General features: G+C 33.8%; 2 protein-coding genes across 2 annotated transcripts; one reads left to right on the top strand and one right to left on the bottom strand.

The window, feature by feature from the left end:
• On the top strand, positions 1-19,901 carry LOC106103419 (otopetrin-2-like). The gene is made up of 7 exons (XM_013283191.1): positions 1-116; positions 4,621-4,738; positions 5,112-5,220; positions 13,904-14,077; positions 15,489-15,649; positions 16,066-16,228; positions 18,556-19,901. Exons 1-7 carry the CDS (start codon positions 100-102, stop codon positions 19,560-19,562), a joined length of 1,749 nt encoding a protein of 582 aa, XP_013138645.1. The 5' UTR covers positions 1-99; the 3' UTR covers positions 19,563-19,901.
• LOC106103420 (venom serine protease Bi-VSP-like) lies at positions 5,642-12,054 on the bottom strand. Its single transcript, XM_013283192.1, has 10 exons — positions 11,864-12,054; positions 11,596-11,696; positions 10,790-10,942; positions 9,865-10,018; positions 9,065-9,213; positions 8,211-8,326; positions 7,734-7,883; positions 7,245-7,380; positions 6,738-6,869; positions 5,642-6,462 (listed from the first exon to the last, which is right to left on the bottom strand). The coding sequence occupies exons 1-10, from the start codon at positions 11,934-11,936 to the stop codon at positions 6,256-6,258; spliced, it is 1,371 nt and encodes a 456-aa protein (XP_013138646.1). The 5' UTR covers positions 11,937-12,054; the 3' UTR covers positions 5,642-6,255.
• Positions 19,902-23,575: the final 3,674 nt, after the last annotated feature.

The raw sequence follows: 23,575 nt of genomic DNA, 5'->3' as shown, positions 1-23,575 counted from the left end.
TCTCTGTCGCTGCAGCCGGTGCTGTTCGGGCCGGGCGCGCCGCAGCCTCCCCTACCGCCTACAAGACACCCATCAAGACCTTCCGCATCCATCCAGAACATGCATAATATAAGCGCGTGAGTACTTACTTCTATAGTTATGCTCATAAGAGTTTATAAATTATGCTTACAAGTGTAAAAAATTTAAAGTTTTGTGGTCTTATAATTTTTTATTTAATAAAAGTTTTATTAATTTTCTAATGATCTCTTTTTGATGCGGATTATTTTGACACAGATTTTTAATGGAAATTATTAACCTGATATTATTAACATTGGTAAACTGACAATGTACCTCCTTTGAAGTATATTTTTTTTATTCTTAGCCGTATTTAAGTAACTGTAATTTAGCGTGGTATGGACATGTTGTGCGACGAGACGATGGAGACATAAACCAGAAAGTGTTAAGAATGAATGTGGATGGCTGCAAAGAAAGAAGAAGACCGAAGAAAGTATGGATGGATTGGGTGAAAGAGGATATGCTTAAGAATGGAGTGGATTCAGATATGACGGCTGATAGAGATGTATGGAAGAGCAACACATACTGTGCCGACCCTCCACAAGGGATAAGGGCAAGTTGATGATGTATTTAAATAACTGTAATTAAAAATGTGTGAGATATGTCAGAATAAATTTAAAATTGAATCTTTGGAAGGCTTTCTTTATGAGCTTTTTGAAGCTTAAAAGAAAACTGAGTATATTAAACTCGTGCAAAAGCTCCTATTAAAATGCTACAAACTATGAGATCGTAAACAAACTTCGTACATTACAGCTTTGCTTCCAATTAACCTTGTATGAGACTAAGGGGATTATATTTTACATAAAACATAATGCAAATGACCCGTGTAGTGGCTCCACTCTCAGATACATTTGGCAGCGTGCCAACCAAGGAGCAGACGTCATAAATACGCCAACGTTATTCCCTTGGCAATTTTCTTTATATTAACTGAATAAGTAAAAATACGAAACTTATCCGTATATAAGAATATTTTATATATAACATGTACAAGTGGTACGGTAACATATTTTTGGATGTAACCATTCAAATATTGCTATCATAAAATTTTATGAATACTAAAATTTCCATTAACGTATTGGTATTGGGTTAACCTCTCGAATAATAAAATTCACGTATCTTCGTATGAAATTTTATTTCACAGAAACGAAAAATATGTTTTTTATTTAGTCTCTAAAAAAATATGTGCAATAAAAGGTGCTGAATTGGATATATAGGACAGGTCCCGAATATTGTTTTTTTTTTACGAATAACCACAATTAGGCTACACGTATTTCATAGCAAACACATTTTTATTAAATATGACTAAATTCAATATGAATTTGATGGAATTAATTGCATTTTTGAACGGTGGAGATATCGATGAAAGGTTTGGTAATTACATTACACTGCACCCCGTTTCAATGGGCTCGGAAATTGGAGTGCTCACGGATATAGCGGACCGTATCATTGGGTGGGTGGATGAAACTGTCAGAGTGAAAAATGCGACAGCTCAACGAACGGACGGAGGCGCGATAAATTACAGAACTCAAGTCGAAGTCGCTATTGCGTGCGCCCTTCACAAACTTGCGGTAGGTACGCACAGACGCCTTACAAGTTTTGAGTTGCCAATTAATTCATAAAAAAATTGTCTTTAATCTACCAGTTACTAATTAAAAAAAAAACTTAACAATTTTATTCAACTGTGTGTTCTATTACAGGACAACTTTGAAATCAAGATATTCGAGGCAAAATATTAAATGCATTATAGGCTACTTTTGTTCTTGTTAAGGATATTTGGATATTCAAGTACGAGTGAACTTAAACGAAATAAGTTAGTCATTTTATTCTATCTTTTAACACATAAATTCGAGTTTTTCAACGTTTTCTAATCCCTGCAACTTCAATTGAGCTTGCAAGAGGATTTCAAAATACAGGGAAAATCTCGGTGAATACAAACTTTGATGAAAAGCTCTCATGTTGACACAATAGTATAGTGCTTAAATTAACAAAACACACACTCTTTACTACCGCCATCTTGGATACCGCTACCTGTTAAGTGGTGAGAACAAACAAATTGTACCGACGTGATTCCTCACAGCCACCCTCGTGCGAAATAATATAACAAAGAAGAACGTAGGTACTTGGAATCCGGAGTTTTATATCGCGCTTGCATTTCATAGACCACAATAGAGATCTTCATTTGTTATTTGGGTTAACTGAAGAGTGCTTTGTGAATTGTTTTATTTCATAGCGAAATTCTGAATTGGACCATCACAAAGAGTAGGAACGTTTCTCCGAAGTTTCGTAGATTACTGTCGTCTTGGCAGACGTTTTAAACCACGACTCTGAGTGCGATGTAGTCTGGAGAGAATTAATTTACGCCGCCCTCGGATGTTCCTTAACTAAAATGTACCGTAATTTAAATGTCTTCATTTAGTATGGGGAAGATTTATTGTGCATTACGTTACTTGGTTTATATAAATGTTTTCATTTTTTTGTATATACAAGTATGTGTGTATGAATGAAATACGAATGCTATATGGAATTATTATTTTGAATCTCACACCGTTTCACCACCGGAAAGCATCACTTATAAAGTCTGCGAAAACAAGAAAAACATGCATTTTTTAAAAAGGCTCTGCTTTTAATAAAACTTGTTATGTTATATAGCAAATCAAACAACAGGGAACATTTCAATAGTTTCAAAGACAGTCCGTTGTAAATGTCAAATCTTGCCCGTGGCAGTGTTCAACTAAATGGTGACCGCAAATCCTTGAAATGTCCGGACAGCAAAGTTTAGCAATTATTGTGTCCCCGCTTTTGGTTTCTAGAGTAACTTTGGTAAAGTTAAGCTCCTAATTTAGGCAGTGATTGCTTCATTTCGGTTTCAAGTATTTATTATTTATGGATATGATTATTTCGCTGGTAATATTTCAAGAAAATGTATTCAGTTTAAATTTTTAAAGTACCTCCGTATCAAAAAACAAACAAATCATACTTGGTACTCAGTATAAACACAGAGGCAAAACCTTACCCCAACAAAACCTCGTTATTTAAATTCGTTTGTTTCGGTGACGTCATAACGAACGATGTATAGGACAGTGGCATATTATCATTGTCGAAGCCCCGGTCCCAACTTGAGTAGATACATATAAGTATCCCCACAATAGCCGCGGGGAGCCAATAACACGCCGTTACTATAGCAACCTAGCGACTACGAGAAGGGGCCTTTCCCCAGAGGGAGTGCTAAGAGCTTTTAGAAACCAGTCTATAGTGGAACGTTTTACTTTCAAGATATCCGAATTGTTTCCTGGTTAAGGAATGAATTTGGACAACGTTAAAGGGATCTTTGTTTTTTGGTCGCGTTTTATTATTTGCCCTTGACGAAGTCGGGGTTATGATGTTTCGTATGGCTTGAGATCTGTCAGCTATTCGGGATTCTTGATCGATTTCGATTGCAGTCTTGATGTTACATAAGTTTTTCAAGTGTTAATAAAGTAATTAGAGTTGTAAAAGTTGTAAAAAAAATTGTAAAAGCAAAAATTTACATTAAAAAAAATTGGTATCCATTATTTAAAAAAAAATATGTGTAAAATAATTTAAAAAGCGTAAAAGCAATTACTTTTAAAGTACTTCGAAGTTAATCAGGGTAGAGGAGGCTCGAGCACGCTCGCTTACCTACTTGCAAAAATAATTTCATGCAAAATGGAGACACATCTCGGGTCTAAGTAGGTAAACATCTCGTTTACGAAAATGTACCGCGTAACGTCGATGAAATTGAAGTTTTTATTTAATTTTACGAACTTTTATTGATTATGATAAATATTGTACTAATAAAAATATTTTAGAAACCACTTAATCTTGACTTTTCTCATACCGCACAATTTGTATATTTACTTTTTAAATAAAAAGGCATGAAAGATATTCTTTGTATTACAAACATTTTCAAAAGAAACAGAAAATAGTGAAACTTCAAAGTTATAGTAAAATGTATTTTCTTTCTGTTTCATTCATTAAAATGACTCGCTGAAATATTTTTTTGTGTATATAAAATTTTTGTTAAAATACAAGGAGAGCATTTTGTACGGATGCAAGGGTCGTAAACAACGGAAGAATGGAATAGCTCGGTGCATCTTGTCAACCGATGATGAAAAGGGAGCCGGGAAGTAAGGCGTGTAATTTTTACGTGCACTCTCAAGTGCAACAATATGCTTTTATCGCCATTCAAGCCTTTGCAAATAATTTTACTCAATGGCACAACTGTGAAGTATTCATAATTTCTAATTGAGCGGTTTTAAGTTTTAATTTTGATTCTTTACTATCGTAATCAAAGTTTGAGGTATGTCGTTACCTATTTTTTTCCAAATTATTTGATTTGTAGACCTAAGATCCTGAAATGTGCTTTATTTGTGTATGTTAATTTTTTTTATTAATTAACATTTGCTTAAATAAGGCTTGAAGTTAATAACCTATTTTTTTTAAAGAATTTTAGTCTGTACTCGTACACCAAAATTAATTTTTAGTCCAAAATTTATTTCTTTGTACAATTGAGGACAGCGCCATCTATTCATAACATTGTTTAATTAGGAGCGACGCGCTGGCGACGACTCTCTCCGCGCTATACGGCAAGCTGCTGGTGGTGATGGGAGTTGCCTTTCCCATGGCTGAAGTCATTTCTACTTACATACCGCCATCTTTCTACGAGGTGAGTCCGATCATTTCAGATTTTTCCACTAAAATTCACACGGGCGTTTTTTTTAACGCAGCGTTAAAATTCGGCGCTGGCGTCTCTTGACCGACGAAGGCTATTAAATCACTCTTGTTTCATTCGCCGCTGTATGAACAGATATACATGGAAATTCATGTGATCTGTTTCAAAGCTTCTTAAACGCGTGTTATAAAAGCGCCCTTGCGAGTGTGCTTATTACGTCTCGTAACATAAAATTTGACTTTATAGCCCAACAAATATAATCAACTAATCGCGGTACCCTTATACTAAACTTGTACAATTAAAATATATGTTTTTGAGTAAATTCCTGATATTCTTTTGTAAATTTAATAATCTATTTATCTGTTAGGGTTTCTACCTGTACCTGTACATCGGTAGCATGGTCTTTCTACTCTACATGTACGCGGCACTCGTAAGAGACAGGTCGCGGTCTGCTGCAGAAACCAAAGTTGTTGCCAGTAAGTACTGTACTTGTATTAATAAGATGCAAACGGAACACAACATTCTACATTTAGTAACCTTACATTATTTCAACCTAATACGTAATATGATAGTACAGAAGTTAGAAGACAAAGTTCGAGGAGAGCTATCTAAAATGTTCTGAATAATTTGTACATTTTCTCTTTCATGAAGAAAACACCCTATTTTCTTGAAATGTCTTTAGTTCAATGAATTAACTCTTACCTTTTTAATACATCCATAGATATATAATAGATAAATTCCTTATTAATTCGATTACTAATTTTATTAGAAGGTTTGTACTAAACCAAAATCATCTTACGAGTACGTTGTAAGTTACAAAAATATTTGGTCATTCGTAATTGTAATTTATGGATAAGATAAAGTAACAAAACAATGTACACCAAATTTAATAAAACTAATGCTTTTATATTTAATTGAAGAAAGTAACTTACTGTTACTTGATAAGCATAGAAATCTTTAAGTTGATTAAATAGGGGTTAGGAAAGATTACAAAATGAGAACTTATCACGAAGGTGCAAAGCGTTAAACTAACGCTTGATTGTTTTATTCCCACTGTGACATCTTGATTAATAAATTAAAATAAACATAAATTCTTTATTTTCCCTTCCAACTGTGAGCTTTTAACGTCGAAATTTTGAAAAAAAAAAATGGAATTTGTGTTGCTTATGACGCAAAACCTGTCTGTCTGCAAGTCTGCGATTTTGCCACCCGCCGCGTGGTAATACGAGTAGTACACCTTTGGCTAAACTATTATACAACAGTTGTGCGATTGTCGATTGTTTTCAGTAAATTCAACTGTTTAGTTGTACAGCTAAAATTCGAGTAGTGTGCGCACCTCCATATAAGCTTACAGGAAACAAAGCGAGACTAAACAGTTGTACGATATTTTGGTTTCAGGTGTATGCATGCTCTAACTAGCAATCAATAGGATATTTTAAGTCTATTTCCAAGCAACGAGTTGTCTCGCGATATCTGTATAGGTCAATTTCAGAACGTTATTCAAATGTTGGTCATAAGAGAATTATTTTTCTAGAATTAAATTCTAATGGCCACACGTTTTCGACTATCCATTCTTGATACTTGTCGTAAGACACGTTGGTGTAAGATCCATGTAGGTTCACTCCACACCAAGAGCCCCATGACACGATGCCTACGACAAAGTACGAGCAAGGTACATAAATGCTGCTCATTGTCATCAGGGGACCACCGCTGTCACCCTGAAATCAATAAATCATATTCATATTATAAATGCGAAAGTTTAGATGGATGGATGGATGTTAGAGTTTTTAGCGAAATTTGTATTCTTGAACCAATCGCATTTTTATCTTTTAGCATAAAATTGAATCTAATGTCACGAGAAGCAGATTCGAATCACGTATAGAGTTAAGGCCGATAGATGTCAAACATAATATTTTAACGCAATCTTTGGCACAATCATACTGCTAAAGAAATACCTACTGATAACATAGTCATATAAATAGTTATATTTTACCTTACAAGTGTCCTGTTTTGGCCGTAATACTCCTGATTTTGCGCATATCATGGTCTCATTGTCCCACACAAATCTTGTTCTTTTCATTTTTTCCTTACACACGGTATGATTATACTCTTGGTATATGGTCCCCTGAAAGCAGAAGAATTTAAACTCAAGTGACTTACCAAAAGAAGGAGGTACTCAATTCGTCTTTTATGCCTGTGACTGTGACGACATATCTCCGCCACTTGTGGACCGATTCTGAAAATTATTTATTTATCCGAAAGGCAGTGCTTGCATAATATGCAATATTTTTGAGAATTAATCAGACCTGCCCTATTGTTGCTCTTATGTCTATATTATTTATTACCCTGAAGTCGGCTTCATTCAAGATAGATTCAGTATTTTAAAATCACAAAAATAAAGGGAAAGTGGTTTGGTTGAGTGTGGGGATGCATAAGAACTGAAAATAACCTCTTTCTGTACGTTCTCTCCTATACTAAAAGAAATTTAAACAATACTAACCTTTAGTAATTTATCGCTTGTATTACTTTTCTCTCCCGTTGAACCCCATCCTGCGACAATACCAAAGTTTTGTTCGAATTCCTTCGCGCCAGGGAATGTGAGGCATGCAGGCCGGATGAATTCCGAGAACCTAACGCTGCAAATGTACAAGTGATTTTTCAGGGTATAAATCATATTTTACCATCTGTTGTGTCCAGCTGGGGCAGTTGTTGACCCTAGTTTGATAAATCAAGCAAATTAGTTGCGCGCTAAAAGCAGGATTACTGTCCAACCCGGGCTCAGGCGTCGATAGCAAGGGATGTAAATACCAGCGTGCTCAAGAAGTATAACTCTGCCTATAGGTCCTTGAAAAGAGTCATTACCACGGCAAACTCGGAACACGTGGCGAGCACTAACAGTTGGTTGCATGGTATTTAATCCTAAGCGGGAAGAGAATTTATTTCCTTGACCATTACATCTTCAGATGACGTAGTGTCAGTAGCAACTCACCGAGTGTGAAGCTTGAGGAGGGCAATATCGTTTTGAAGCGTCCAAGAGCTGTGTTTAGGATGCCTGATTCTTTGTACAATATGGTAAAGTTCGCCGCTCCGAGTGTCGTTTTTATATAGAGTCCCCAATAAAGCGTAATTGACAGAGCCACTGAAACAAATAACTTTGTATATAATGTATTAATCCAATGGCTTATTATTTAAAATGAACATCGTCACAATGTTCGGTCAGGGATTTTTTTACGTTATAAAAAATCAAACGAATAACATCGATTTTCATGACGCATGTTTGAGTCCGTATCGAACTACTCACTTTAAACGTTTATACAATGAAAGTCACCTCACTATAATGTTAAAATTGTTGTCAATCTTGCCCCACCTACTCTAGTGATATCATATGGTTCTATTGTATGCCATCTTTTATTATAGTAAAAGTGGTTTTTTATGATTTAGATAGTAAGATCCCCACTACACTCACTTCTCTCTGTTTCCTAAGGCGTGCGCCGCCGTCAGAATGAAATATTCACTTATCAGAGAACCACCGCCGATCCATAAGATGTCCACAGCTGGATTTGATCTACATCCAGTAACTGCCTGAAACATTACAATAAAATATAATAAAGTAGAATCGACAAAATGTGTCAAAATGTATAGGCATAATTACGTGACACACCCGTGACTTCCTTTTTTTCATAACATAAGATGGAAAACGAGCAAGCGGCCACATGACATCCGCAATTGCAGATGCGTTGTCTACCCCTATCCCACGGAGGAGGAGACGCACATAGAGGATTTTTCCCCTTCCTATGCATCTCCTACACCGTCAAATCCACTTCCTCTTCTCATCCTCTCCTTATAAGAAAGGGGTAGTAAAGGGAAAGGGACTTCAATTAGGCTTAAATTATCAGATCTTACGGCCAGTTCCATACATTTTTGACTTTTCGATCAGCGATAGCGATAATCGAATGTTATTTTGTCTAAGCGGGACCAGGTAAAGCGACGCTATTATCGCAGTTAGTTCTGTAAAATTGTATAAAAATTCAAACATAAAAAAGGTACATGACGTGACATCTGCAACCAGACAAGGATCTGACATTGCCGAGAAAGGAGCCAATGATTTTTGGAATTACTTTATTTGTCTAATGGCCACCGGGTCAAGTTTGTCGTTCTATACGTTTCATTTTCTATAGATGTTCTTATTGGTCAAAGAATTGATATTTTTATAATTATTCTATTTATGTACTTTTCCCAAAAAGTAAACCTCGGATGGATATAAAGGATCGATTATGTGGTTGCGCTGTTAGCAGTTAGGAACTATGGCAGATAACTTACCATGTGTGGAAACTCCTTAATCTTAGCTAGATCACCGTCTGATATCTTGAACGTGGTCCTGTAGCTCTGACAGGTATCTCGATAGTACTCGTCTGTGTAAAATTCGTCTATGAAGCATTTACTTCCCAGTCTTGAGTATGCGTAACAGGCTAAAATATAAATAATGTTTTCAATGAAAATGCCATAATCCTAACTAACAGTAGGTACCCCTATAACACTTAGGAGATAAATTCAGTTAGGCTAACAATCGTATTGTCATACATACCAACCATCTATATAGGAGTGTCTGTAATACCAAAAGAAAAAATTCAGATTTCGGGAAGATGATGTATTTGCGTTGATGATAACGAAAATTGCATTTAAATTTTTTTTGTCTGTCTGTCCGCAAGCCGCGTTTGTTCCTGGTAATCAGCAAGACTCTGAAGGGTAGCTGACATAGACAAGCATATCATAGGCTTTTGTCTTAAAAATGCGTAGGCGAAGTCGTGGACAACAGCTAGTCGAACATAAGTATGCTTAGAAAAATCTTTTTCATCAGATAAATATATGGGAAAACCTTTTCTTTTCCTTAAAATGGTAGTATTTTTTTACTGATTAATCAGAATCCCTAGTCTTATTCCACTCACGTGAAGTCGGCATTGATTTTATAAATCTTGAAGTTTTGGTTTCGTTATTCCCATTCATTTTGTAGATTCTACTAGCGATATCGCTAATCGAAAGTTAATATGTCTTGGAGCACTAGTGTTGCCATAAGCTTTGAACCTTGTATGACTCCTAACAGCAACATCTAATGGTCTTACCATCGTATATGACGCTTTGGTGTGGCAACAAGTTGGCGCGTACGTATGGCTTCTCCAATACAGGACATTTAGGAGGCTCGTTGAATCGAAGAGTAGTAAAGTCGTGTACAATACGTCTACATATTATAGGAAAAGTGTCATTGAAACGACATTCCTGAAATAAAAGTTCTTCTATTTATTACTTTTTCTTAAAGTAATAGACAGATTTTGTGCAATTGTTACACGTCCGCGGAAGGCGACTGAACATTTGAGGTTAGAATATATAGATATACAGCGTTATTGATAATTAGACGTATTCCCGTTAGGAGGTAATAGAGGGGAATCCCTTTTTTAAGAGTTTTCAAGACCAACCGTAACTTTAGTTCGAGTACGAATACCGCACGATTCCTTTGAAATCATGTGTTTATTTCAGTGACCTGGGGACAAGTTCCTGGTTATTATGCATTTTTGGAGAGCTTAAAAAACGGGCATGTATTTAAAAAAATCTGCAGACTGAGTTCCGTTATGGTTTTTTTCGTTTTTAAGGCATTTCAGTGGATGAGAATCTCGAAAAATATTGAAGTAAAATGTTTCTTTAGCTCGCATTTTTTAATTTGGACAGATAAATGATGTTTTTATAATCAGTGTTTAATGGTTTTTTATAAATCCGAAGAAAAAATTAAGTTTTTATTAATAGTTTTTTTTTTAATAAAATTTTGAACTTGCAATTTCGACCTTTTTTGAAAAAATCGAAAAATCAAGATTACACGAAGACGGTTAACTTTTGGATAATGCATATAGGGGTCAAAATTATCACATATGATCCTCTCTATTACCTCCTAACGGGAATACGTCTAATTACCAATAACCCTGTATAGAAACAATATAAGTATACGGCAAGAAACTGGGAACAATAGATTACATTAATCTTTTTTTTACTACTTACAATGTTACCGCTTTTTAAGACTCCTTCTTTGTGTATTTTAACAAATACTAAATCGGATATTGGTTCTAGATGTGAACTTATTCTTGATGGTATTGATATTATTGGTGTCTGGACGCAGCATACATATCTTTTTATACCATTATAGAAACAAGTCTGAAATTATCAAAACTACGAAGTGAACAATAATGAACATATCTAGCTATATCTATACTATCTATACTATTATAATAAAGCGTAAACACACACTTCTTTGTTGCCTAAGATGTCAGCAATTACAACTTATTTTTGAATAATTCTTTTTTTAATAAAAATCCCTACACTTACGTCATGCTTTAGGCTATACATTTTCACGCCATTATACTTAGGTATAAATATTTTGGATAAAAACCCTAATGTGGGAAAGAGACCATAAGTTGCTGCCAACATCAAGAAAGAAAGATTGCTAAGGTTTGTCATGTAATGTCATGTCATTTTGACATTTGCTATTGATAATTTGACAAATGTTAACAATAAAATAACATTTTCATAATTTCATGCGGATGAAGCCGCACGGGAACAGCTAGTATTTAATAGAATACAGTATACGTAAAACATTATAAATTAATTCGAAAAATCGTAAATATTTGAATTCAACATTTTTAAATTTTATAGTTTTTTTTTATATCCCGTCATCAGAACGAGACACGTGTTTCTTTAGATCAATCTTTTAACAAGAACTGGCTGTAATTTCAGATTAATGGAACAAATAAAATAAAACCGTATAAAAATCACGGTTCAGTTTAAACATTATTATTTTAAAGTGTTACCTTGATCTTTTTCTTTATTCTAAGTAGATTTATTGCAGATTCACAATCTTGTAAATATCTGCAGACACCAGACTCGTTGGTATTTGTTGTACATTTGCCACCTGTCACAAAACACTATGTTATAAAAAATATAAGCTCTGATCTGAACAGTAATTATATGTATGAAAACATAGTGATATTCAATAATAATTGAGTTCCAGAACCTTATATGTACATTCAAATATGGAGCGAAGCGAGAGGAGCATTAAAATACATAATAAAAAAATACCTTCGAAATCCGCATCTTCTTCACAAGCTACTAAATGTAAAGTAAATAACAATATTATAATACATTTTTTCATTATTAATGCACTAAAATAATAACAAAAATTCGTGTGATGGAGACATGCAATCACTTACTAGGAAATAAGTCTTCAACTAACAAATGTATTAAGCGGTGTTAAAGTTACGTTTATAAATTTATGTTTGACCTGCGATAAACTAGCGTATGGCAATGACTTCAATCGAAAACCGATTTAAGAAAAACATATCACGCACCATGCGAAAACGGACCACAACTTTTTGGTTTTAGAATTCAATTTTGAACCGCCAGTTTTTTAAGGAAAAATTAATATTAAATAATTTACCTCTTAACATATTTATTGCGAAAAGGAACGAACCGTAATGTATTAAATAATTCGGGATATCAATGTTGGGGCCGTCACGGACGCAAGTATAGCAGACTAGAAGTTGACCGCAACTTTCGTGCGGAATTAAAATATCTTAACTTATATTCCCGTTGAGGCGTTCTGGAGATATATACTATATATCCATCTTAACTTTCGTATTTATACGTTACTGGCTGTTGCTCGCGACTTCGTCCCTCTTGAATTAATAAATGGTAAAAAATAGCCTCATGTTAGTGACTGACAACGTAGCTTTTTAATTTTAATATTGGTTTAGGAAAAAGAAATCCGTTACGTTTAAATAGATGCCTGTAATGATCGACACCTAAAAAGTCTCAGTCTTTCAATTTCATTTTCCGGGTGAAGTAGATTTTTTATATTAAAAATTATTTTTGCAGTTTTTTATTCAGTCCAGTCAGTTGTAGTGAAGATGGAAGTAAACAAAGATTTGGTATATTATACAGTTGTTTTTAAAATTCCCAATTGCAAGCCATGCTGATACTGGCTTACAGATTCACTTTTGCTAATTACGTGATATTTTGATTTCATACGTTCTGTTCAGAAAGATATTGTTTTTCGGGCATCAGTTACTTTAATGGCCAGGAATCAAATACGCTTCATACTAAAATTTTAAAGCTTGTATTGTCGCAGATTTTTTTTTCCAAGAAGTAAAGATGCAATTATAAGAAGTTTAATATTACACTCGTAGACGACGTCTTTATTCACGATGCAGATTAGTATACTATTGTATGGCGGTTAAAGTTGAAATTAACGGATCTTTGAAAAGATTTTACTATCAAAAACGTCACTTTGAACGTTATTCTTTTAGTGAATTTATTTGTTAAGCTTTTCAAAAGTACCTACATCATTAAGGAACGAATAATTAATTAAAAATAAAACATGTAAACCTAATTACGTTTGTCGTTTGTTTGATTCGTTTGCTATATTTTTAAGAAAATTATTACTCATAATTAAGTTTGCAGCGCTATAACATCGCCAAAAGAACATGCTAAAAGAAATTTGAGTGCTTGTTACGAAAGTCGCCGTCAAAGTAATTAAAACCTCCTTTCAACTTTAGTAAAAATTGAGGATTAAGATCGACTTTTGAATAACAGGTGTTTTCGTATTTAAAAGGTCACAGCCAAAATAACTAAAAATAATATGTAGATGCTTTCTCTAACTTCGTAAAGAGATGATAGACTTTGTGGCACGTACGCAATTTCAATACATATATTTATACGATTTCAATCGAAACTCTGGAGTCGTAAGTATAGATAGAGAGTGATTTTTCATATTCAAGTCTCACGCGTTTTGTTATTCAAATGAGGTGAAAAGCCCGCCGGGCGCAATCTGACTGACAAAGGGTAGGATGAATACGTTTTACATCATAGGGTATGTCGGGAGACAATTTTAGCTCTAGTGATTTATAATTAGTTTGACATTTCGTAAACATTACCCTTATGGTGATTTTCGGTCGATGTACAGAATTCGATGTCGTATTTACATATAAATTAACTGATGCCTTTTTATTGCAAAAGCTTTATGACTTCATGTTTTCTGATAATCTTGAAAGTTAGACAGACGTTGACTAGACTCTTACTAACAGTCTCTAATGTTTGACGATCAATTGATTTTATTATTAGAATCAGACTCAAGTTCATCACCGTCGGAATCGGAGTCATGTTCGTCGCGAACGGAGCGCAGCACAGCGATTGCAGCGCCACCACAGCTGGCTGCCAAGAGACTGTCGCTTGGCTTCGCCCTCGCTGCACGCACGCACCATTATGGCAGCTTTTACCTCAGGATGGGTGCAGTTGGTAAGAACATTTTGTTTTATTATCATAAACATCAGCCAGAAAATGTCCAATGCTGAAGTAGGTGTCTCAATCTTACTTCTTACTAATGTTATAAATGTGAAAGTTTGGATAGATGGATGGATGTTTGTTACAGTTTGTAGCCTAAATGGCTCAACGGATCTGGATAAAATTTGGCCTAGATGTAGAGCATAGTGTGAAAGAAGATATAGGCTATTTTCTTTTTTTTTTTTTTAATTCCATGGGAACTTAGCGAGGGAAAAGCTAGTTTCAACATAAATGAGATACAATAAAAAGTACTACAAACTATGACTTCTAATTTTTTTAGTTTGCTTGTATTTGCTTTTCGATGATTCGATGGCTCGCTTTACGTTCTACTCTTTTCAGTATAAAAATTGGAAAAGACGTCTACGGCTGTTAAATACTGGAGTATTCCCCTACATCCCTAACCGCTCATATTCCATTTGTAATTTACGATGATAATTTTTCACTCTGAATTGCCTTTTACAGTACTTTATCATTGCATTTTCTTTGCGTCGTAAATTTTCCTTTTTGCGAATAGTCGCGGCCCAGAAGCCTATTGTATCATTTACGCTGCGCCTTACAATGGTAAATGGAAGACATTGTATTTCTTCCGCTATTTTTATGTTCTTTCGCTAAAATTCTTTTGGGAATTCCACGTAGAATTTAATAACAAAAGAACGTAACATACGTTCTACACATTAAGGCTCCGATCTCTAGAGGCTTCAGTTACATTATGTTCCTTAAAGGATATTATTGTACTCACTAAAGAAAGTGCTATTTTTTTGTTGGATTAACTGCTTTTTAACGGTTTTTTCTGTATTAATTACTGTATTTAGTTATATTCAATATGAATTCTGGTGTTACTCTATTACTGTCATATACATGTCGTATGATGTCTTCAATTTTACTAAGGCTCATTATTTATAAGTATAATAATGTAAAATTGGCCTGTTAGAAATAAAAATCAACTTTAATTATTTCTTGAGGAAAGTTGGAAATGGAAGCATAATGAGATGCAAATATTAGATACTTGGGATCGTTCACTCGGGGTACTTTTAAGTAAATACAGAAAAATCTGATTTTGTTTACTTGTACAGTTTGAGTCTGTAATGATTTTCCGGCAAAGTTTAAGGTACGGAACAGACGGTCCCGGGTAATTCATTTAGGCAATAAACTGGGCCTAATAAGATTACCCTTTGGAGTTGTTTCGACTTTTTACCACATTTTGGCTAACGATTATTTGTTGAGGAAGTTTAGATACTCTTTTGTTATTCTTATAATTTACAAAGAAGAAAAAATAAACTGATTTCCTTTGATGAATAACGTAGAATCAATAGAAGCTAGTTCTTCCTTTAAAAGTTGATTTACATCCTTGTATTTTTGTCTGTAGCTTTCGGCATTGGGTCAATGATCTACTCGGGACTGGAGTTTGGTCAGTACTGGGAGCTGGAGCGTAACACCAACTGCCACAACGTGTTGCTCGCGCTCACACCAGCCACCAGAATGGCATTCATATTCATACAAATGTATTTCATCTTTCTGAATAACGAGGTAAGATAAACAAATGTTAATATTTATAAGAAAATTGGCAGCGTCTTCAACGGGTGCACACTGCGACTTTCATACATTTTTTTCAAAGATTTTACGAATTCTTTGACGTAAATTTTCGTGCCAGAGTTCCAGAACTTTATTGCATGGTATGATCACTTGTCTCAGTTCATCTGTATCTGTTCATATTTTATTTCTCCGTGCAACTAAACGTATTTTGAATCTTACTTCTTACTAATATTATAAATGCGAAAGTTTAGATGCATGGATGTTTGTTAGAGTTCGTAGCCTAAACGGCAGAACGGATTTTGATACAATGTATAGATGTAGAGGGTAGTCTGGAAGAACACATAGGCTATTTATGTTTTTATAAAATTTCACGCGAACGAAAGCTAGTGATAAATTAACGTAATTTTCAGATGAAAGTATACAAACACAAGATAGTGGCGCGCTTCGGGCTGATGCACATGGTGGGCACCAACCTCAGCGTATGGCTCAACGTCTTAGTACAGGAGACCAAGCATGAGATCCTCACCTTCTACGACCCTGAGAACAAGACGATAGGATTATCACATCGCCTCGGTAAGTTCAACAAAGCAATTAGCTGACAAGACTCTAAACATACAGTTTTGAATTCGGACAGAAATAAGATTATCGCAGAGCATAAAATAGACAAACCTCTACGAAGGTAAACACAGAGTAACGAAATATTTTGAAGTAACTGGACACTAGAGTACACTGGCTTTAAAAGAGAATTGTTTGGACACAAATAAGATTATCGCAGAGCATAAAATAGACAAACCTCTACGAAGGTAAACACAGAGTAACGAAATATTTTGAAGTAACTGGACACTAGAGTATACTGGCTTTAAAAAAAGAATTGTTTAACATTTCCACAGTCGGTTCAACAGGTCTTTAGGAGTAGGATACCTCAATTTGATTCTTTGCCAAGATTTTAAATGATTACGACGTTGTTTTGTTTTAGGCCGCAAGCCGTAAAGGGTTTTGTTCAGACACTTTCATTTAGTTTCGGACTTATAATAACTTGTAGATAGAATAGAGTTTTTGATTTAAATATAATATTCTATTAATAAAATAGGTATTCTCATGAGACAGTTTCATGATTTGTACCTTATAAAATTTATTGCGTTATTTCAGAGAAGCCTTTAAATTCTTTATTACTTAAAAGGTTAAATTTAAAGCTACGAAATGGATTCAAGGAAAATTTTAATTATAGCATTAATGGAGGTAGTAAAATAGCGGAGTTACAGAATTAAACTCGGTAAGTAAACGCGGCCAACGGCTTGGTAATCGATATCATCGTGACGTTTCAACTTGTTGGTAACTTACACGACAACTGACATTAGTACACTAGTACAAGCTGAAACGTAAAGGTATGCGTAACTAAAAAAAAAGAAAAAAAGATATTATCTTCCGCGTGGAATTAAAAATCAGTACCAAATTTCACTGAAATCCTTTGAGCTGTTCTAGAGATACATCGTAACAAAAATTCTTTCAATGAAATATTTGCATTTATACTATTATGATGATAATATGAATCTTTTTTGTATATCATTAACAATCTCCAAAGATTAACAGACATTAATTTTAGGTACAATATTTCGTAGTACATACCCTTTAAAATGCCATGCCACTATGATATTTTCGTATGATAGTGAAATCCTCAGATGAGTCAGTGACTGATCAATTGAATAGAAATTCACTTAACAATATACTAAAAAAAAAAAAACGCCAATTAGCTCACATACATCTCACTTACTCACCATCCTACAGCCTTTTACGTTTCTCTACGTGTCAATGAATGGAATAGCTTCTGCTTGTACTAAGCTAACTATATAAAGTTACGTTTGTTGTATTTCCCGATAATGCCCTTTGTGTTCGCTTAATTCAATTATTTGTGACTGCGTACCATAAATTGGGGGAACGGCAAAGCTTTCGAAGCAAATGAATTTAATTAAAACTTACTTGTACACTAATGTGTTTCTTTAATGGCTTTGAAAATAAAAATATAAGCAAAAGTGAGCTATTTTACAGAAGTAGACGATATTTCCTCTCTCTTTCTAGAGAACATAATAGGCTTTACAGGATAATAGCTTGGCTAAGCTTGCTACAACACATTCTAGAATATACAGGATGAAGTTGATAAGCCTTACAACGCTTTCTATTCTTGTTAAGTTAATAGTAAAAAAGAACTCAGCAAACAAAATTTTCATACGCGTAACTAGGATAGGTTACTTAAAAAAACAAAGCTTACACGTTAAAATAAACATTTTATACAGAAAATTAAACGTGATATTGTAAAGCTAAAACAAGCAGTACAAAGTGTACTTACACCGCCTTGCTTTTGCGCTTTACTTTTTGTTATTGCGCTAAAGCGGGCTAACCTCATTTTTTATGCAGTGCCCTACAACGTAATTTGTTTCCGTGCGGTTCTTTGTTCCAATTTATTCCCTCTTGACCCTTTTTTATTTAATTCTGCTACATTTTGCGGTATAATAAATCCATTTTTATTCCTGCGACGAACGATAATGAATGTTGTGTTGAAATTCCCAATGCGGCGTGAAGGAGTTTCGAAGTTATGTCGATTGCATTCCTATCTGTTGACCCCGGAAGGAATGTTGACCCAAATGCTCCGGAGAATTCTATAGGAACCGAACCACGATAACCCTGGCATGCTGGAGTACTTGTACTTCGATAGTTATGCTAAGTTATTCATTATTTATGAGCTTTACGCTGTGGTTATGACAGAAAGTTGTGTTTATATTTTTTTAGCCTTTGTATAACTCATTTTAGTAAGATAATATAGGCAACAATTTCTCAACGTCTTCTCTCCTTTATAATTGCTTCTAGTTTTATATAAATTAATATTATATCAATTTACGTTTCAGCGTTCCAAAAGGCGTTTGCATCGTTGGCGACAGAAGTGCCGCCGTCACACCCTGCAGCCGCACACCTCCGTGTGCCGCGAGGATTGAAAGGACCACATCACATCTTCGAATGTCGCAGAACTAACATCATGGGATCTTTGGTGCAGGACGCATCGCCATTCCTTTTTCCTTGCACTATCGAATATTCTCTTATATGTGCGGCAATTTTATACGTCATGTGGAAAAACATTTCTAAATACCCATCCAAAGATGTCGCAGCCGCTATTGCGAAGGCTAGATTGCTAGAAGGTCTAGCTTATAAGAAATCTCCACATTTGTACAGCGTCGATTGTGCGAGGGCTCACAAAGGATTGTTTTTTGGAATTCTCGTCTTAGTTCTAACAATAATTTCTTTAATACTCTTCTTTGTTCTGATATCGAGAAAGGAATACGCTACTTTAGCTGTTGTTGAAGTAAATGTTTGTGAATTGGCTTTGTACGCAATGACGACGTTTGCTAGTTTAGCTGGAATGGTGTGCGTTAGAAATCTGAAGTACGATGGGAATCGTAATCTAGAATTGGACAACATTTTACTGGTCGGTGCACAAACTGGGATGTTTATCTATGGTACATTTACTATTATCGGCGGTCATTTCACAATAGAAAAGAACACAATACTGATATTAATAACGGCTCTATCATCCTTGGTACAGACGACATGCCAGACGATGTTCATATTAGACGCAAGTCGAAGATCGGCGAAAACACCGGAACAGTTACGAAAGAAACCTGGAAGAGAAATAGTTACGTTCCTCTTAGTAACTAACTTAGCGATGTGGGCTATAAATACTCTAGAAAAATCTAGAGCGGAGTCACATCCAGTCCAGTTGCATTTCTACGGTCTTTGGGCTTGGACGATAATTACACACGTATCGATGCCGCTCGCGATTTTCTATAGATTCCATTCTACAGTTTGCTTGTGCGAGATCTGGAAACGGGCCTACAAGATGAAACCTGCTTACATGTAGCGAAAGGTGGTTAGATTCTGAGTGTAAAAACTTCTGAGTCTGAAGGAAAGACTATAGTTTTCGGGTTAAAATCTTGAATAACGTATCGATGTAGAGGATTTATCGATGGTAGATATGATCACTAATAGATTGATGTAAGATAAAGTTTCAGAGATATTAATAAAGTGCCATACGTCATAGTTTCAAAAATTTGAAATTGAATGTTTGAAAGATTGAAACCATTTCAGGATTGATAATCTTAAATCTTATAATCATAAAACATAAGCATAAAGTAATGATTTTGATAAAATAATTGATCTGAATAACGAAAATAATATCCATAAATGTACTGTTAACTTTAAAATTTTCCTAACACTTTATATTGAAATTAATTTGTAATACTACGATAAATTTTTTGTAGAAATAAAGCCAATAAACTTTGTAAAATGACGCCCAAATTTGTAACCTTAGACTGTAATGAATCGGAATGTTCTAGAAGTTATATTGTGTGCACATTTTGTCCTTAGTGCACCTTACCGCCATGTTATTTTAAAGTTGACTGCTGTAATGTTAAGTTATTGTATTTAGATATTTTAAAGTGTTATTTATTTGTAGCTTTATTGACGCTTAAATTTACTAGCGAGACTCTGTTGATATGATGTAAACAGTATTTCATAATAAGACGGGTTGGTTTTTATAATTTTTAGCGCTTTAATGTTACTTTTAGTAGTATTTTAAATATTGTTGAGCGAGTAAGAATCTTAGTTTAGGAGTCGTAAGGTCCTGTGTTCATTGTCATCTCGCTTAGATGTAAGATAGGTTTAGGATGTAACTATAGGTATCCACATTCCATTTAAAATGTCTAATCAGCTGTAGAATTAGTTCACGCGTACAGATTCAAAATAAATGTCTTCCAATAGGTTACATTTTATTATCTTTAACCGCACATATTTTGCTATTTTTATCGATTTCTTTTTTATTAATTATACACTATTTTGTCAACAATTTTTAAATTATATGCGATGTAAAAAGATCTAAATTACAATGACAAGAGCTTTTATAAGCAAAAAAAAAAGAAATGTTTAAAGATATAAAAAAATTCGAAGTCTGATGAGTTTAATTCATTTCGAATATTTTAATTGCTTTTATTTTTAACTCATTTAAATTTACAAGATATTTTTACATCGTATGTAATTTTCTGATTTGACTATATACAGCGGGAACAATGTAATCGACCTAAACAAAATTTTTTGATACTTTCTTTTTTAAATTGACACTTGAAGAAATTTATTATACGATAATAATTATAATATACTTTGTAACATAGTCTGATTCAGATTTTATAAATTTTTGTAGCGATATTTTTGCGAATAAAAATCTAACATCAATATTTTGGATAAACTTTTAAAAATTGTATCGATTTAGCGGAACCCGTAGTAATAGTTAGTTCAAAATGTAACACCAAATATTATAAAGTAGTTTTGGAGCTTATAATAGAGTCCAAAAGGTGTTTAATTGGCACCTATTTTGATGCAAAAAATTACTCATTTTTATAAGAGTAGTATTGTCCAAAATTTCGATTTTCTTTTAAAAATATTCTGCAAACTTATATATGATGCTAAATCATCACGTAATAAAGCTTAAAACGTATGTAATATATACAGCGATTTTGCAGTTTCTCAAAACATTTATTGATAAGAAAACATGCTATTTGTACGCAATTTGATGGTCAAAAAATAATTACCACGCTGGTTTCGGGACTTTCTACTTTTTAGCAATTGTAAACGTTTTTGAAGTAATTTCTTGTAATATAACAATAACGTAACTATAGATTACAGCTTAAATATTTGAACTGATTGTTGCTCTTGTGTATTTTTAGCAAACTATTTTGTTGTGTAAAAAATGTTGCTCAAATTTTAACATTCAGTGATACAAAATAAACACACAATTTCTTGTAAAACCAATTTTAACAATTCGTAACCATTTTACTCAATTTTTGTACATAAATTTGTTATTTTTATAAAGAAACTTGTAGCTTAGATTAAGATTTTATGACCATTTTCAATCTTTGGTTTGTAACATTGCTGAAGAAAGCGATTGGGAACCAAAGCGAACTTAATATGAAGTAACTCAAAGCAATATAATAATGCCATTAATTTCTTTGATTCCAGTATAAAGCCTAAGGGCCTGTCCCACCAAATTGTAAATTGTCTGTTAACAATCCAGCATGTAAATGTGATGGAAATATCGAGTTTTGTTCCCTTTATCTAAGAATGACGTCATTTTTAAGCTGTTTGAGCCTCTATCAGCCAGAAGTGGGACAGGACTAAGTATAAAAATTTATGTTTTTTTATGAATTCGTTGTTGATGAAAGTGGCCATTGATTTTTATTTTTTTGTTCTTAAACGATTTGGTAATTCATATTTACGTATAGTTCTAGTAACATATTTTATTATACCTTATTATATGAGTAAGTCATAATATTCAATTTTTAAAATATTATAAAATAGATTACTTGATTGTAATTGTAATAAGGTAACTACTATTTACATAATAAATTATATAAATAACATTTTGTTGTATTAGAGATCGTAATTTTTTTGTTATTAAGAATGTTTTTTTAATTCGATCTTTTGTAACACCATTAAATTTTTTACGTTATTTTTTTATTCAAGCAAATTGAAAAGCATGACAATATACAAGTGTTACATTTGTAACTTAAGAATAAAATAACATAAAGCAGTTAATATATGCAACTAAACAATGAAAGAAATTAATGTGAAAAAAAAATTGAAAACACCTCCACGCCATACAGAAGTAAACATTTTGAGCGTATGCTCACCTGAACACAATCGCACAACTGTCTAGTCTCGCTTCGATTCCTTTGAGCTCATATGGAGGTACATACTACTCGATTTTTAGTTGCAACTAAACAGTTGAATTGGCTGCAAAATAATCAACAATCGCACAACGGTTGTGCGATCATTTCGTCACAGATGTGCACCCGCTCTTACTATGTATTTTTTATTATTGATTAATTATAATTAAGTGGAATCGAGCGCATACCAAATATTTGTTGAATGCTTCGTATTTTACGTATAAATAGAACAATATTATTGAATATTTTAATTCTACCGGTTTTTAATAGTGATACTAGGTTAATGTTTTATTATTATATACTCGTATACTATTTATTTGTTTAGGCGAGATTGTGTATAGTAATAAGATCTTAAATGTTTGACTTTTCCAAGTAAATAAACTTCTTGGAATTCATTTGGTTGTTTTTATTTAACTAGAAGAAAGAATTCGGATATACAAATATTATATTATTTCGTTTATTAATGCTATTATTAATCTTACTAATATTATAAACGCGTCAGTTTAGATGGATGGATGGATGTTTGTTACCGTTTGTAGCCTAAACGGCTGATCGGATCTCCATGAAATTTGGCACAGGTTGAGAGCATAGTCTGGAAGAACACATAGGCTACTTTTTATCCCGGGAATAGTTACGGTTCCCGTGGGATTCATTAATTTAGTTTTTTAATGTTTACTCGATCATTCTACAACGGTTCAACATATCTTATTAAAATTTGGGACAGATATAAAACAAAGTCTGGAGTACACATGAGATAAGCTTCATCCCAGAGAAATGTCCGGTTCCCGAGGGATACGTAGCTTTTTGTAATTTATATAGTTCGTATGTTTTCTAATACCACGCGGACGAAGTCGCTGGCCACAGCTCGCTAATAAAAAAAAAATAGTGGGTAACTAATTTGTATCATCTAGAGACATCTCATGAAATTTTAAGGCACCTTTACGTTGTATACTATATTCTAAAAAGTTCCCATATGCTACTACTAGATGGCGGTCATGAATGTTTTCATTTTTTCTTTCAAAAACAAAGAACTATGTACTATTACGTACAGTGCATAATACACTTAGTATTATTTGATTATTACTCGAGCAATCTTTAGTGTAGATTTCTATTGACATTCTCTTATAATAATCATCTTCTACCTTATCCGGAAGGA

Source organism: Papilio polytes, unplaced genomic scaffold, assembly GCF_000836215.1.
Source record: "Papilio polytes unplaced genomic scaffold, Ppol_1.0 DF823823.1, whole genome shotgun sequence".
NCBI classification, from domain to species: domain Eukaryota; kingdom Metazoa; phylum Arthropoda; class Insecta; order Lepidoptera; family Papilionidae; genus Papilio; species Papilio polytes.
The sequence above is the reverse complement of the archived record's forward strand: the minus strand, read 5'-3'. Positions and strand labels throughout refer to the sequence as shown.